The following is a 15,087-nucleotide window of genomic DNA, read 5'->3' as shown; positions in this document are numbered from 1 at the left end:
TTGTCTACACAGAGAGAAAGGGAAGGGCTTGAGAATGGTCTTACTTTAGAGCCAGTGTTTGCTGCGGTTTTTCTGTTGGTTTTGATTTTGAAGTTCCCCAAGCTGTAGAACTGTTAGACCAGGGGCCACCATAAACTGCTCACTTGCTTTAAAACCATCCCAGTGCAGTCCTGTCTCATAGGCCTTTGCTAGAACATGACCCAATAGCATCAGTGTCCCCTGGGAACCTGCTAAAATGTAGTCTCATTTTAGCCCAGATGATGCCCAGCCCTCCTGAGTTGGGCATGATTCTCAGGTATCTATATACACAGTGAACATTGAGAACACTCACAACAGCATAATTAGAAAAAGAAAGTCTCTGGTCTCTCCTACTGACTCAGAAACTTTTGTTGTTTTTCGGAGGCATGATCTCATGTAGCCCAGGCTGGCTGCAAACATGCTCTTTGGCGTAAGATGGTCTTAAACCTTTTTTCTTGACTTAAACTCTTAATCTTCTCCCACAGGTGGAGATTACACATTTTAGCCACCATATTTGGTTTGATTTAGAATCTCCGGGGCTCAGTTCTTATAATCTATAGTTTGAATATGCTTCCAAATTCACAACCTGAGAACAGATTCATTGCTAAGACAAAGAAGCTTAGCACTTCTCTAAACTCTCTATCAAACCATCAGGAACATAGGTCTGAATGGGAAGATGAGGGATAAAGGCTGGCCTGCTGCTGCTACTGCTGCTGCTGGTGGTGGTTGGTGGTGCTGGTGCTGGTTCTGGTGGCACCGGTGGTGTGTGTGTGTGTGTGTGTGTGTGTGTGTGTGTGTGAGAGAGAGAGAGAGAGAGAGAGAGAGAGAGAGAGAGAGAGAGAGAGAGAGATTCTATGTAGTGTCTCATTCCAACAGCCTTTGTACCTGCAGACAATGAATTAAGTGTTAAATGAAGAAGTCATAAACTTTTAGGAAACAGCCTTTGCCTAAAGGCTTTGAGTCACATTATACTGTAAACATATAGACATGTCGGTTGGCAGAGATCGTAATCACGTACAAACCTTGAGAGAAGTATGGTGGCAGGGAGGCACTCTGCTGGAAGCCAACGTTACTGTTGAGACAGAAAAAGAACAAGCTCTAAGCTGAGTTGGAGAGATGGGACCTGACTGGGGAGCTGGGTTAAGAAGCCAGGGTGTAGATGCTTCTTGCTTTGTTATTGCTGCCCCCCACACCTCTGTGGCATCATAGAAGATGGGCAGAGGGGGGAATTTAGTTGACATACTTTCCTGTGTCCCAAGATGGACGAAGTCTAATGTGCTTCACAAGCCAAAGGCAAACAATAATAAAAATCAAGCTTGTAAACCAAATTTAAAAGGTATTTTAAAAATGGGGCTGTGGTTTGGGTCTTTGAGTCTATGGAATGGCCAAAGAAAAGACCCACTAATTGGAGTGCTTGCGAACAGTAAATCCCCAGGAGCTAATGGTCTGCAGAGAGAGGGTGGGTCCAGGAGGAACAAAGGGCTGGGTGCTGCTGCATCAGAGAGACATTTGCAAGGCCAGGATGGGGAAGCAAATCTGTGGAAGCCCTGGAATGCTATCTGATCTCTCTATGCTAAGCACTAGCACCAGCCATTGGCCCAAATAGTAATATTATTTAATAGTAATACTCTGCATACCTGGTCCTCTTGTTGGCAATTTTCAAGAAAAAAAAAAATGGGGCTAGAGTTGTGTGTGAGATAAAGCACACAATGGGACATGGCCGTAGAGGAAACCAGCTGGAAAAATAAATGGAAAGAATTGAAGGCATGAAAACCCCAGTGCAAAGGGAAGACTTTAAGAATTTCCCTAGAGAGTTGGCAAAAGTGGACAGGCTTGTATTGGTGGTCGGTTTTCCACAGTATATAGGAAGAGAAGCTGGGCTTTTTTTTTTTTTTTTTTTTTTTTGAATACTAAAGCGTTGGGGGGCTAGCATGCTGGAAGCCCTGGTGAGCAGCTGGCTTTCCTGGGCAGGGATGGTCTGGGTCTTGCCTGGTTCTTCCGGCCTTGCCTCTGTTTCCGGATGGTCTTATTAGTCTAGTTTCAGAGAAACAATGCTTTTGAGAACAGCTCCCGAGCATGACTGCTTAGCCTGTCATGGGCAACGCGGTCTCTGTTTCCCCATCCAGGAACTTCAGTTATCTGGATTTCTTAATGTTTGTTTGTTTGAAATAAGCAAGTGACATCACCCGCCATTTTCTGTCAGCCTTTGAACAGTTGTGAGACAAGCCAAACACCCACTCCTCCCAAGCTCAGAAACTCAAGGACAGCTGAGCTTTCAGGTTACTCACCAAGCTCATTTCGCTTCTAAGCAAAGACAGTTCTGCCCAATGGCTCATCTCTCTCCTCAAGCTACCTGGCATTTTGCCACAAGGCTACATTGTGCTCGCTAGTTGTAACTGTTAACTCTGGGGAAGCCAGTCTCAACTGAGGAATTATCTGGAACATTGGCCTGTGGGTGGATCAGTGGGGAATTGTCTTGATGGTTCCTCGGGGTAGGAGGATCCAGCCCATGGTAGATACACCATTTCATGGGTTAGGGCCTGATCTGTCTATGAAGGAAGGAAGTTGGCCAGCAGAAAAGTGTGCAAGCAGGGAACGTGGGTGCATTCAATTCTCTGTGCTCTGGACTATGGATATGATGTGACCAGCTACTCGAGTCCCTGCCTCAGCTTTCCTGAAATGTGGGTCTAGAATCTAAGATTGTAGAAGAAACCCTATATCCTCTACACTGCTTCTCGGCGGGTGTTTGTCACAGCCACAGACATGAAGCTAGAACACAAGCCCCAGACATGATGCTGCATTAGAACTGGTGACAGCCACTAACCTTTCTGAGAAGGCCCCGGGCATATGAGACAGCGGGAATGTGTGCTTGGGGTTGGACTTGGCAGATCTCGAAGGGAATGTGTTGGAACTCATAGGAGGTAGTGATGGCTGGGGTAAAGGTCTTTGATGCACTGTGAGAAAAGAAGAAAATATATATATATAGTCAGAATTCACATCTGGGGACATTCAGAGTACCTCCCCAGCTCATACCAAACACAAGCCCCAAACCAGTGCATATGGAGAGACAAAAATCCAAAAGATGTAATTAGCAAATGGTAGGAAGATAACCTACCTCATTTTTTTCTAGATAGTTCACTGCCTTAGAATGCACTCAAAATTGCTGTTGCTCTCTATGGTGAATTTTTAATTTAATTTTCAATGGCTTACTTAGGAGAGAATTGTTAGTGGGAAACTTGTGAATTGCAGAGATGATTTACAATTTTTATTTTGTATTTTGCAAGCTAAAAGCACATGATATTGTGTTCATCCACAGTTACTGATTCTGTACCCATGTATGTAAGAGGGTATAAATGTTAGAAAATTTTCTATCCAAGATATATATGCAATTTCTTGTGCAGTTAGGTGTTCTAAACATGTGAACCTAAGTTTTTCTTGGTAAATCAACCAAGTGGTTCCATTTTACTATGGTTGTGAGGTAAAGTAATTGGTGTATGTCTGTCTGTGTTAAATGGACATGTATGGTTCCATACTCAATAATTCTATTTAAATAACTGATCAGAAAAAAAATGAGAGAATAAAGGTTTTAAGAAATGAGGATAGCTTGTAAAAAAGATCTCTAGACATACCATCATCTTCATCCTGTATGGGAAAAATAATAAGAGATATTAGCTTTTTATCAAGTAACATCCATCAAAGCTAAGCCCCCCTTTTGTGAGCTGTGGAGGTTTTCAAAGGAGAAGAGACAGGCTTGGGAACGTTTGTGTGAGACTTGTGCTCTGCAGCATCTTCCTGACCCTTTCCTCCATTCCTGCCCTTCAATCTCCTTGCTAATTACCCTTGGGAATGAGACTGCAAGAAGTCAGCCACCAGGGGCCTCTCAGAGCGAGAGGAGCTGGGCAGTTCAGCCTGATGAACTCTAAGTAAAGATGCAGAAACTGGCATTTAACAGATTCTTTGGAGGTCTTGCTCTCGTTACTTGACTTCAGATGGGGGCAAGACAGATGGAGGCCCACCTCCCCAGACCCTACACTGGTTGCCCCTGTGCCAAGCATTTATTAAATGACATTTCACACTTACATTCTCCCTTCTGTCTGGTCCCCGTCCATGCCTGAAATGATTTAGAGCACAGAAGTGAGCATCAAGAGCTTCAAAGAGCCAGCCCCAGAATATAATGTCAGTAAATTGCAGAAGAAGAAATAAAACCCACTGAGCCGTGGCCAAAGGGGATGTTGCAAATGCCAGCAGAAATGCTGGGGAGAGGGAGAGAAGGGAAACTTGGCCACTGGATGCTCTGTTATCATTGCAAGCTGAGCTAGGCAAACCTTTGTTCTGCAGAGCTACTGTAGCAAATAATTACATAATTATACACATATATATGTTTAGTCAGCTTTTCGTAGCTATTAAATTTCACTGAGTAGATGTTTTTTCCATGCAAATAGAAACATTTTCAGTGATATTCTTCTTTGCTGAAGTTTTAAACCAGCAACCACAGGGTCCACCCTTCGGGTAGTAAGGAAGCTGTTGGCAAAGGCCCCTGCTCTGGGCTTTTCCACAAGGGGCTTGGTGCCATTGGCACAGATGAACAAGCCAACCCAATAGCTTTGGCAATAGCTGTCTAAGGGCTGCAGAGGTGTCTGTGCTTCCTGGGAAAGAAGGGGGAAGAGAAGAAGAATTTGTTGACTAACTAGCGTCACAAGCTTCTCTGGCACCCCTCAGTACTTCCCTTGTCATTGGACATTTTCATATTTTGGCAATTATGATTGTTTTTCCTGTATTTCGATTTTATTAAGTAATGCATTAAAATGTTATGAAAGTGGATGACAGAGGATTTCCTTGGTGCACCCTAGCCCTATTCTTGATTGAATCCTCACAACAGCCAAGCCAAGGCCACGGTTATGAATCTTAATAGGCAGATGAGATAATGAACTTCACTGCTTCCTCCCCAAGTAGCCTGGCTGGTCCCGAATCCGGGCACACATGTGTCACTTGGTAAATAGACCATACATGATTTTATTATAGCAGAGGCAAAGCTGCCAGAGCAGAACTCAGTCTCCTGTGGTTGTAAAAGTGGTTGAGCAGTAAGAAAGAAGCTAACGTTGGCCTAACTAACCCCCACCCCCAGTCCTTGTTCTCTGATCCCTAATGACATAAACAGACAAATACAACTTCTCTGTGCTCTTCAGGCTTCAGTCCGGCAAGGTGGGGAAACCCAACAAAAAAGGGCGCTGCTTCAGCAGGGTCTCCCCAAGCAGCCACCCTGTACCCCCACCCAGCGCTTCTCTCACGCCTCATCCAGACTCCATTCTCTTCACAGACCTGAGTACTGATCATCTAACCAGCGAGGACAGGAGTCCCTGCCCTCCTACCCAAGTGCTGGGAGCTCAAGGGCCCACTACAAGCATTGCGGGACAATTACTTGGGAACCGGTGGCTTCTTCGCTATCAGGGGTGCAGTTCTTTCATTCCTTTCGTGTCTGTCCATGGCTGGTGGCAGAGGAGGCTTTTGTATCTTGGGTATATGCTCCCCGAGAGTCCTGCTGGGTGTGCAGAGAAAGGATTTATTTGTAGAGAAACCACCTTAACTAGGCAGAGACCTACAGGGAAACTCTGGGGCTAGAACACAATAGAGGCTTACCTTCCCACAGGAGCTGAGGGCTGCAAGACATTAAAGAACAAAGGTGAGGGTCCAGCACATTCCAAAGAATAAAGATAAGACAAAAAGCAAGCAAGCAAGCAAACAAACAAACAAACAAACAAAAAAAAAAACTAAAACCACAAACCAACCAGGAAAACAGCTTACCTTGTCAGAAAATGCTGGTTTCTTTCCTGGAAATGAGACAGAGCAGAATATTCAATTTGGGACAAGTGTGAGCTCGAGAAGCAAATTCTGATGAACACCATGTCTGGGTCTCCGGGGAAGACTGGCTTCAAGCCTGGGCTCCAGATTTTGAAGGGTCTTTTGCAGAGCACCTGATCTTCTTGGCTTAAAAACACTGTTGAGTTTGTCCAAGTCACACAGCTGAGTACATGCTAATGGGATGTGGGGAGTGGGGGCGTCTGTGCTGCTGCTCAGTCGTGTGAAATAGTATAACTGAGCATCAATTGATGGTTGACTTCTTGGGATTCTATTTTTCTTTCATTGGCTTCAATTCCCTCCAACTCCTGTGGTACACTTGGTATTATGCAAAGAACACCATTTGGTTTCTGGAAAAAATTAACTTGGGACTTTAGGAGATTGTCCTGGTGTGCCAGAAAACATTTGATTGGTGACGATGGTGGTCATGGTGGTGGTGGTGGCAGCAGCAGCAGCAACAGTGATAGTGATAGTGGTGGTCATGGTGGTATTGGTGGTCACAGTGATGGTTGTCTTTGTGGGGTTGGTCATGGTGGTAGTCGTGGTGGTAGTGGCAGTGTGAATGATTTTTCTTTGCTCATTTTTTTTTATTTCTTTGATACCAGATGACATTGAGGCCAAGTATTTATACCTGAGAACTCTTTAATGCCAAGTTATTCAAAACAACTTAGATTATTTATTGTATCTGAGATCCTGTGCGTTAGGTGGGCCTTTTGTTTTCTATGTGATGAAAACCTTACTAATGAGGTTCTAGTAATCTGGAAGCAGGCCTGAAAGTACCTGAGCATGTTGGACCTCAGTTTCCATGGCTGTGAAGTCAGTGTAGTTTTGCCATGAGGGTCAGATGGTAACTTATATGCAAGGTCGGGGACAGGATGGGTGAGCACTGACAAACGCTGGCTAGTTCCTCTGTCATTTTCACCCTCGCATGCTTAGCACCCCAAGACTCATGCTGATGCTGTCCACCTGAATCACATATTCACAGCATTCCATAAGGTCTGAGTTCACGGTAGACCCAGGAAGGTCTAAGAAGATTGTCTACTTTTAATAACCCACTGGCCAAGGGAAGAGCATTCTCGTGGCACAAAAGAAGTTTAGTACATAGTTAAAGAGTTTGAGATTGAACATCTTCTTTAAATAGGTACCCCAAAAGTAAATTAACAGTCTTTGACCAAGTAGATTTTTCATTTTTAAGAAAGTATTTGATTCATCAGAAACAAACAAACAAAAAAAACCAAACAGCAATCTTCTGATGTTTCTATGCTCTTTTCATGTTGGGAATTTTATGGGCAAAGTCTAAGCATTAGTTCCTCTGCAGCATCATGGACAAGGATGCAACTCAAAGGTCAAGAATGTATTATCAGGAAATGGTTAGAGTCCAAAGTCAAGTCTATTTGCTTTTGCTGCTGTTATTGTTATTGTTGTTGTTTGAGACAGGGTTTCTCTTTTTAACAACCCTGGCTGTCCTTGAATTCCCTCTGTAGGCCAGGCTGGCCTTGAACTCACAGAGATCCACCTGCTTCTGCCTTTGCCTCCCGAGTACTGGGATTAAAGGCATGCACCACCATCACTTGGCTCATTTTATATAACATGTGCAGCTCTCTATGGTGAACTCTAAACTCAATGGATAACACAGCTTCTCATGACTCAGCACAGTTAGCATGTGCATCCGGGAAATAACAGCAAGCTGTAGCTTCCAATCCAAGATCTCAAAGTCATTTGGCCAGCCGAGGAGAATACTGAGGCAAAGGCCTTGTTCAGGGTACCACTGGAGAGGAGGAAGGATGGAGCTGAGATCTGGATTCTATATCTACTCAGTTTAGGTGCTTCTAGACCAGGTCCACCTAGTCTTTAGCAGGTTCAAAGCCTAGATCCTCAATGTCATGTGATAGGATGTAAAAGAGCACGCACTTCAAAGTCAGAAAGACATGGGTTCAAATTTCAACCCACCTACGCAAACTGAGCCCCTCATTCAACCTCTCTGAACTTGTTTCATCATCTCAGAGGTGGGGCTGATAGTTACCCCCTTCACTGACTTGGCTTAAGGATATAAAGAGCTTGCCGCTTACTAGGTGTTCAATAAATGATAGCTAAATTTTAGAGTTGACCTAAAAAATAACTTTAAGGGTAGCTAGAATCATGGCAGTTTGAATCATGAGTAAATTATGAGAAAAGTCCAGTGTTTAATCAACTACACATGTCCACAACAAAGGGCAACTCTGACACCCGAATGGTACTTAGAATTTTAGAAAACATTTTCTCCTAAGAGAACATCTTCCTTATGGTGAGACTGTCTCTAAGGAAGTCACCACCTCCCAGGTTCAGCATACTAAGAAGTAGCAGCCCAAAGAGCTGATGACAGCCCTCCCAGAGCTCTGCCTCTCAGCCCATTTCCTCCCTGGGTACCAGGATGCTTCACAGTCTTGGTGGCGCAGGCACAGCCCAGGGACTAAGAGCAGGGGATCTGGTTTTAGGTCTCTATCTTCATCATTTGGTAGTTAGGTGCTTCTGGAAAGTTACTGCTTTGTGCCTCGGTTTCTTTCTCCATAAAACAAGGATGCTTCTCCCAACAGTGTGTAGTAAAATGAGACGGTGCATATAAAAAGATGCACTTAGTGCGCTATAAACACAGCCATGGCCATTATGCATAAAATATGAGAAATACCAACCTAGTGTGAAGGGCTCTCGGTCAAGAGGCGCCAGTGAGCGGTCGAGAGGAGGTTTCGTGCTTCTGTCTATTGATGGAGCAGGCACTGGGGTCGAAAAGGTTGAGGTCAGTTAAAAGAAGAAATCTACTGGTCGGGGATGGGGTAGGGGGGCTGGCGGGCAGAAGGCGACCCTATGCTTACACTTCGCTGGTTTGTGGTTTCGACTTCTGCTGGGTTCTTCATGGTTGGGATGGGATGGTGATAGTGGCTGCATGAAATTAAAAAATAAAATCCAGATATTTCTAAGCTTTTCCATCTATGCCTCAGCAAGACTTTGTGGCATTGTCTCCCCAAATCTGTCTGGATCTGCACCCTCTTCTCCATCTCCAGGTTTCACTGGCAGCTCGTCATCTTCTCTGTCAGCTGAGCAGGGGAGGTCACTTCCTTTCTGAGCTTTCTCACTCTCTCATGAAAAGTACTTTCTGCACAGCAAAGGACCAAGCAAAAGCTCCTTACAAGCCCTCCAGGGGCTCTAGTCACATCAGAGGTAAAACCCAAGCCCCATGTGAAGTCCTACATGAGATTCTCCTGCCTGCCTCTCCAAGGAATTTATATGTTCTTCTTGGATGCTCTCAGGGTCCCTACATAAGGATCTCCTCACAGCTCTCACATCCATGCTCTTGAACATCTCTGTGGCTATGCCTCCTCTGCCTGGGGTGTTCTCAATGCTTTCTACATGACTGGCTTGTCCTGTACCAGCTGAGTATCAGTTTGGTACCCTCAGTCGCATTACCAGGTCTTCTGCCTAACTACATTTCCAAATCATTTCTATATCTATTTACTTGTTTAGCATCAAAACCTCATGAAAGTTAGGACATTCTGTGCTGTTCATGTTCTTCCCCTGGCACAGAGAACACTGGTGTGCAGTGGCTGCCCAATCAATATCTGTCAACGTGATGGACAAATTCTGCCTCCTAGTGGTGGAGGTGAAAATCTCCAGACTTCAAAAACAAAGGTGCTATGCCAGCACAAGGGGGCCATTTATGAGAAAGAGGTTTTCCATATTTGCCAGGGCCCTCCTCTCACCCTAATCTTCCCTTTTGGTCCTGACACCTTGGCACTTGCCACAGTTTTTAAGGTGCCCTGGCCACTAGCAGAAAGAGCACATTGCCAGAAGCTGACTTCTTTAGCTTTGTGTGAGCCAGACTGAACGCCGAAAAGGCAGGAAATGGGGGCCTGCTACCACTGTTTTTCCCTGGCTTCACTGCATTGGAAATTTCGTCTGAAGGTATTCATCCCTGAAATTTGAGATCTGGCCAGCAGGTGGCGAAATACTGCTTGTAGGAGGGCAGTCTAGATTGAGAACCTAGGCAACACCAGGATCAGACTTAGTTCTCCCACAGTTAGATAGATGAATATTGAAAGAGGAATCTCTCATTAAACACGCAGTTCATATTGTTTATGCTGCCAAAACCGGCAACAAACATTATGACATGAATAGAAACTGCTTATATAACACCACAAAATCGAACCGCTGAGTGGAGCTTGTGGGTACACATTTCCCCGTTTCTTACAAATTTAGAACCAGGTAAAGAAGCTTAGTCCCTTTCCTCTCTGCTAAAGAAATAATTGCTGTGGACCCAAAGTGGCCTGAAAGAAAAGGAGGAGGCTTACCGAGTGATTCCGGCCTGTTGGCAGCGGAGGGAGGGCGGCCATTGGTCTCTGCGGGGGCACCGGAGGCTGCTGAGAGACCTTGTTGGTGGGAGGCCGGTCTGTAGAAATACAATGTTCAAATGGAAGAAGAAATGAAAATTTGAAGTGAGTGTTGTCTAAGGGCAGGGTTCTCTTTAGAACATGTTGTGCCTGCCCATGCAGCTGGAGGTGCCAAGAGCACCAGATCCTTGTCCTCCAAACCTCCAACACCAGCATGAGTCCTAGCTGCAGAGTCAGACCCAGTCTGGGTCCTACAGGAGACAGGAAGCCCTTGGCCACTGTCTGCTCCTCTTCCTGCTTAAATTGGTATGACTCTTCACATACATGGGGATAATTCCCATAATACCTCACACCAACAGGTGATGTCTAAGACACTGCCAACCAAGGGAGGCCACTATAGGATTACCCCAGTGAGACTTTTCAGATACAATTCTACATGTGTGGACTACATGCATGCACACATAAGCCTACATGCACATATATGCATATATGCACATAAAGTTCATATGCACATGCACATGTGAGTACCTAGAAACACATGTGTATGCTGACACTCATGCATGCACAGAGACATATATATATATATATATATATATATATATATATATATATATATGTGTGTGTGTGTGTGTGTATATATACACATATATATATATATATGCTCACACTGCACACGAAGGTGCTTATCAGAGTTACATTAGCTGCTACCCCTCATGGGCCCCTTGTTCTGTGGCTTCCTTCCCTTCACAAATGTTCTGGGCTGCCTCACCCTCCTACTTCCTCCTTTTGCCCATCTCCTTCTGCAAAGGGAGGAGCTGCCCCCCATTTTTGTTACTAAGTTAAATAGCACGTGGTCTGCCTTAGACACCCTTATCACTCTGGCTGCAGAGAACTGCCCGAGACCGGCTTCTCCCAGTCTGAGCTGGGAGAGGCCAGAGCAGAACTGTGAGGCATGAGCCGCGAGTGGCCAAGGGCCTCCTGGCGTCTTGTGCTTTTGGCATGGCACTTTGTCACACCTATGGAACCCGCACTAAGATACTGGCTATGCTAGTTTTAGGAGGACTGTGGAAGGAGTCTGGAACTTGGGGTTGAAAAAGCACTGAGTGCTCTCTTGATCCACCTTTTTGTCAGCCCTGGGAAGAATGTCATTCCCTGTCCAGAAGAAATGGGCTCAAGGCAAGGGCAAGCCTGGTCTTCTCCACCCCACAGGCTGTCATGTTCTTTGGGACCTCAGAGCCTTTGTACAACCATAGTGCTTCAAATGTTCCTCCCTTACCCCCACTCAGCCTCATATAACCAACTCTTTCTCATTCTCAATACACTATTTGATTATCAGCCAAAGACTACCTCTCAAGTATCACAGCCTGGGGGAGCAAGCCCATTTATTATGCTGGCTTGATGAAAACAATGACACGATGCAATTGTCTGGTGTTGCCTCACCCAGGAGACTAAGAGTGCTGGCGAGTGAGGTCTATCTTGCTCACTCTGTCTTTGTGACAAACACCGAGAGACACTCAGCAACCTGGGTTCACTTTTCTGCCCTAAGTCTGGAACAGTCTTGGTGATGATTGACACTTTCTGCCTGTTAGCTTAAGTGAGGTGATGGGATGGAGCACAGCTCCCAGGGTTAGACACAACACTCCCTGGGTGCAGAGGAGGCCAAGTGCGCCTATGATCATTTTCTGTCACCTCCTCTGCTCGAAAGGAATCTCCACAAGACAAAGGTGCATTTTCCTTCCTGGTAACTTCTGGCAGCACGTGCTATCTGGCTCACAGTAGGAGATGAGGAACATTTGTGACTTCGTGAGTTAAAGAAGGAGTGAATGAAGAAGGACATATGGGCATAGAGAAACAGGTAGATGTGGAACATCGTAAAAAAAATGTCTCATTGTAAAGGCAGAACCAAGCCCTCTGAATACCTTCACATTTATTGTGACAGTCTGCAGATGGCAGGACCACATAACTGCCCTCTTTCCGGCAAGCCTTGCCCTCTGTTCTGCCATTAGCCTGTTTCACTCGGGAGGAAATGGCCAGAGTGGTGGATTCTTTGGTCTCAAGCCACAGTTTCCCAGAAGCTGAGCAAGAATCAGCACCCAGAGAAGCTCAATGGGCAGCTTCTGGCCAGCAGGTTTCAGAGGTTCTTACCAATGTACATGGAGTTGGTGTTGGGGAAAGGCTTGGCGGGCAGGATGGAGTTCTGCAGAGCCTCCTCATCATTGGAGGGTGGCGGCTCGTATTCAGCAGTGTCGTCCTCCAGCACCTCTTCCTCCTCATTGGGGGACTCATAGTCCCCATCGTCCTCTCCTTCCGGATCATCATCATTGGGACTTTCATAATCATCTTCTTCCTGCCAGCACAGTGGAGGGACAGCATAGCTGGTCCAGATGTCACAGGACGACACTCTGTGAGATCTCGGCCCAGGATCTGTCACAGAGGGAACTGTAACGTGTCATGACCTCCAAAGATGGGAAACCCATGCTTCTGGGCCAGAACTGAAGACTAATCTCTGGCTGAGCACAGGAGGGCTCAAGACAAACCTTCGCAGAGATCCAGCTGCCATACTGAAACACAAACATCTGGGGGAAAGTGCTCTCTCGTTTCTTTTGTACAGAATAAATCGGCTTTGTTTTCCCTTAAAAAGCACACTTTCCCAGAAGCCATTTTCTTTCTAATGAAATGATTTTATTTACTAGAATCTCAGTGAGACAAGGGTGACTCCCTCCATGACTGATTTTGAAAGACCTAGAAATGGTCGTTTACCTGAAAGACCACTTAGACTAAGGGCTGGGAAGCCTGGACCTCAGATCTGCCTGGACTTGGCAAAGGGGCTCGCACAAGGCACACCCTCCAGAAGGTTCCCTAGCTTTCTCTTGCATCCCAGAGTCCTCAGCTCCCACCTGACTCCGTGCATGGCGACAGTGTGCAGTGTGAGGAAGGGGTGCACAGCCCATCAGACTCTGGAAGGCGCTGTCACTGCGACCCTTCCCACGCAAACCTGGCGTGGGAGCCTTTCCAGCGCTAACACCCAGTTATGAAATGTCTTCCCTCTGGGCCACCCAGTGGCGACTTAAGTCCACGAGAACAAGAGTTACAGTAGCATAGATTTCTAGAAAAGATAGCAGAAAGGGAAGGATTGCTGTTGGGCTTGGTAGCGGTGAGCAATGTTGCAGCCAGCAAGTTACAGCCCCACCTCTGTGTTCTTCTAAGGAAATTCTGCTGTCACAGCTGAGCCCACCCATTTGTTCACGGCCCGTGACTGCTTCTGTGTCACGTGGGAGGTAGGGGAAGAGCTGAGTAGTAGAGAAGAAACCTTCCAACTTCCAAAGTTGGAAATATTTACTGCCTGGCCCTTTCAGGGCCCTGAAATGGGATGTGTCTATGCTTCATTGGTGGAAGGGGCTTGCTCCTTTTTCAGCATTGCGATCAACATAAAGTCACCCCAGCCACCAATATGAAGGTGATTTAGCCCAAGTCATACTCACAAAGGATGACCAGCCCCCATTGTCTTCTTCATGGCTTTCTGCGGAGGAGACAACACCACCATCAGCACCCAACAGAGAGTCAAAGCAGGTCTCCCTCCCAGCAGCCATCACTGGCCCTCATCCTTCCTACTTCATGCTCGGGGCCAGCAACGGTTGTGTTGAGTACAATTTACCTTGCCAGAACTCATGGTAAGTCCCAATGGAATGGTATCAAGGGGCAGTGGGATCTTTAAGAGATAATTAGGTCAAAGGGACCCCATGGGTGGATCCTTTCTCTATGAATGGATCGATACCTTTCTCCAGAGACTGACTTGGGTCTCTGCAGACTGGAGTGGGTGTTACAGGAGTCATCTGGGCCTTGAGACTAGATGCCTTGTTACCAGCACAGTCCTGGTATTTTGGTCGCTTCTATAAATGCCCCTTACTATTCTCACGGTTTCCCACATGATGCTATTTGTAATGAGGTTGAATTCAGCCAGAAGTTGAGCTGATGGCAGCACCATGCTCTTGGACTTCTAGAAGTCTGAAATTGATAAACCTCTTCCCTTCATACGTAACCAGCTTTAGGATCAGTGTTCTAGCAACGGAAATCATACTAAGAGAACAACTTACTATTGGCCTCATATCATTTCTGTTAGAAGAGTTCTGTCTACCAGAGAGCAGCAGAGGTACCTAAACTTCCTTGTGTGTATACAAAAGTGACCCAGGATTGCTTTTCGTAGAGTAAGACCTGGGGCTTTATTCATAGAGTTTCTTAATCAGCAGGATGTATGGGATCCAGAAGCCCCGATCTAAATGGATTTGAGCAATCAAACAATAGAAAACTGCGTGTAAGACACAGAGATGAGACATTGGCGAGGCTCAGGTGCTCAGAGCCGAGCCTAGGCTCTCCCACAGAGCAAGTGGAGTTCTGCAGTGTTCCTCCACAGTAGCGCCCTTCTGCCTCTTAGTGCGAATCCAAACTCTTCTGTGATGAATAACTGGCTGATCATTTGTGTCCTATGCAAGGCTCAAGAAGGCCAGAACTGAAGCACACATCACCTCCCAAATAACTCCTCTCAGTCCCGGTCCCTTTACCTGTCTCCTCTTGAAATCGTGGAGCCTGGGGTCTGCAAGGGCAAACAACAGCATCTCAGTAGCCTGTCAATCAAAGGGCATCTCCTTTCCCCCGCCTAGCCCTCTGCACCAATCAGGTTTATGTCTCCCTGCCTAAGACTCATACTCTTGTTGCTTGGTAACCAGAGTTGAACTGTCCCTAGCTTCTGGGGACCACTAAAGTCACACTGGTGTCACAGTCGGGAACTTGTGACTCTTTAATGATCTAGGGAATGTTCATTCCCCTGTTGTCCTGGACCCAGGGGCAAAATGTT

At 46.0% G+C, this 15,087-nt stretch overlaps 1 protein-coding gene across 1 annotated transcript in view; it reads right to left on the bottom strand.

Annotated features, from left to right (window-relative positions):
* Positions 1-15,087, bottom strand: part of Lcp2 (lymphocyte cytosolic protein 2) — a 43,624-nt gene that overhangs the window by 7,422 nt on the left and 21,115 nt on the right. Inside the window, exons 5-17 of the mRNA XM_057774796.1 lie at positions 14,795-14,826; positions 13,718-13,755; positions 12,381-12,582; positions 10,197-10,294; positions 8,724-8,790; positions 8,544-8,627; positions 5,821-5,846; positions 5,656-5,675; positions 5,438-5,554; positions 4,099-4,129; positions 3,648-3,660; positions 2,843-2,972; positions 1,041-1,090 (exon numbers count right to left, since the gene is read on the bottom strand). Of these exons, the coding sequence (XP_057630779.1) occupies positions 1,041-1,090; positions 2,843-2,972; positions 3,648-3,660; positions 4,099-4,129; positions 5,438-5,554; positions 5,656-5,675; positions 5,821-5,846; positions 8,544-8,627; positions 8,724-8,790; positions 10,197-10,294; positions 12,381-12,582; positions 13,718-13,755; positions 14,795-14,826 (908 nt within the window). The remainder of the gene's footprint in view (positions 1-1,040; positions 1,091-2,842; positions 2,973-3,647; positions 3,661-4,098; positions 4,130-5,437; positions 5,555-5,655; positions 5,676-5,820; positions 5,847-8,543; positions 8,628-8,723; positions 8,791-10,196; positions 10,295-12,380; positions 12,583-13,717; positions 13,756-14,794; positions 14,827-15,087) is intronic.

This window comes from Chionomys nivalis, chromosome 7, assembly GCF_950005125.1.
Source record: "Chionomys nivalis chromosome 7, mChiNiv1.1, whole genome shotgun sequence".
In the NCBI taxonomy this organism is placed as follows: Eukaryota; Metazoa; Chordata; class Mammalia; order Rodentia; family Cricetidae; genus Chionomys; species Chionomys nivalis.
The sequence above is the reverse complement of the archived record's forward strand: the minus strand, read 5'-3'. Positions and strand labels throughout refer to the sequence as shown.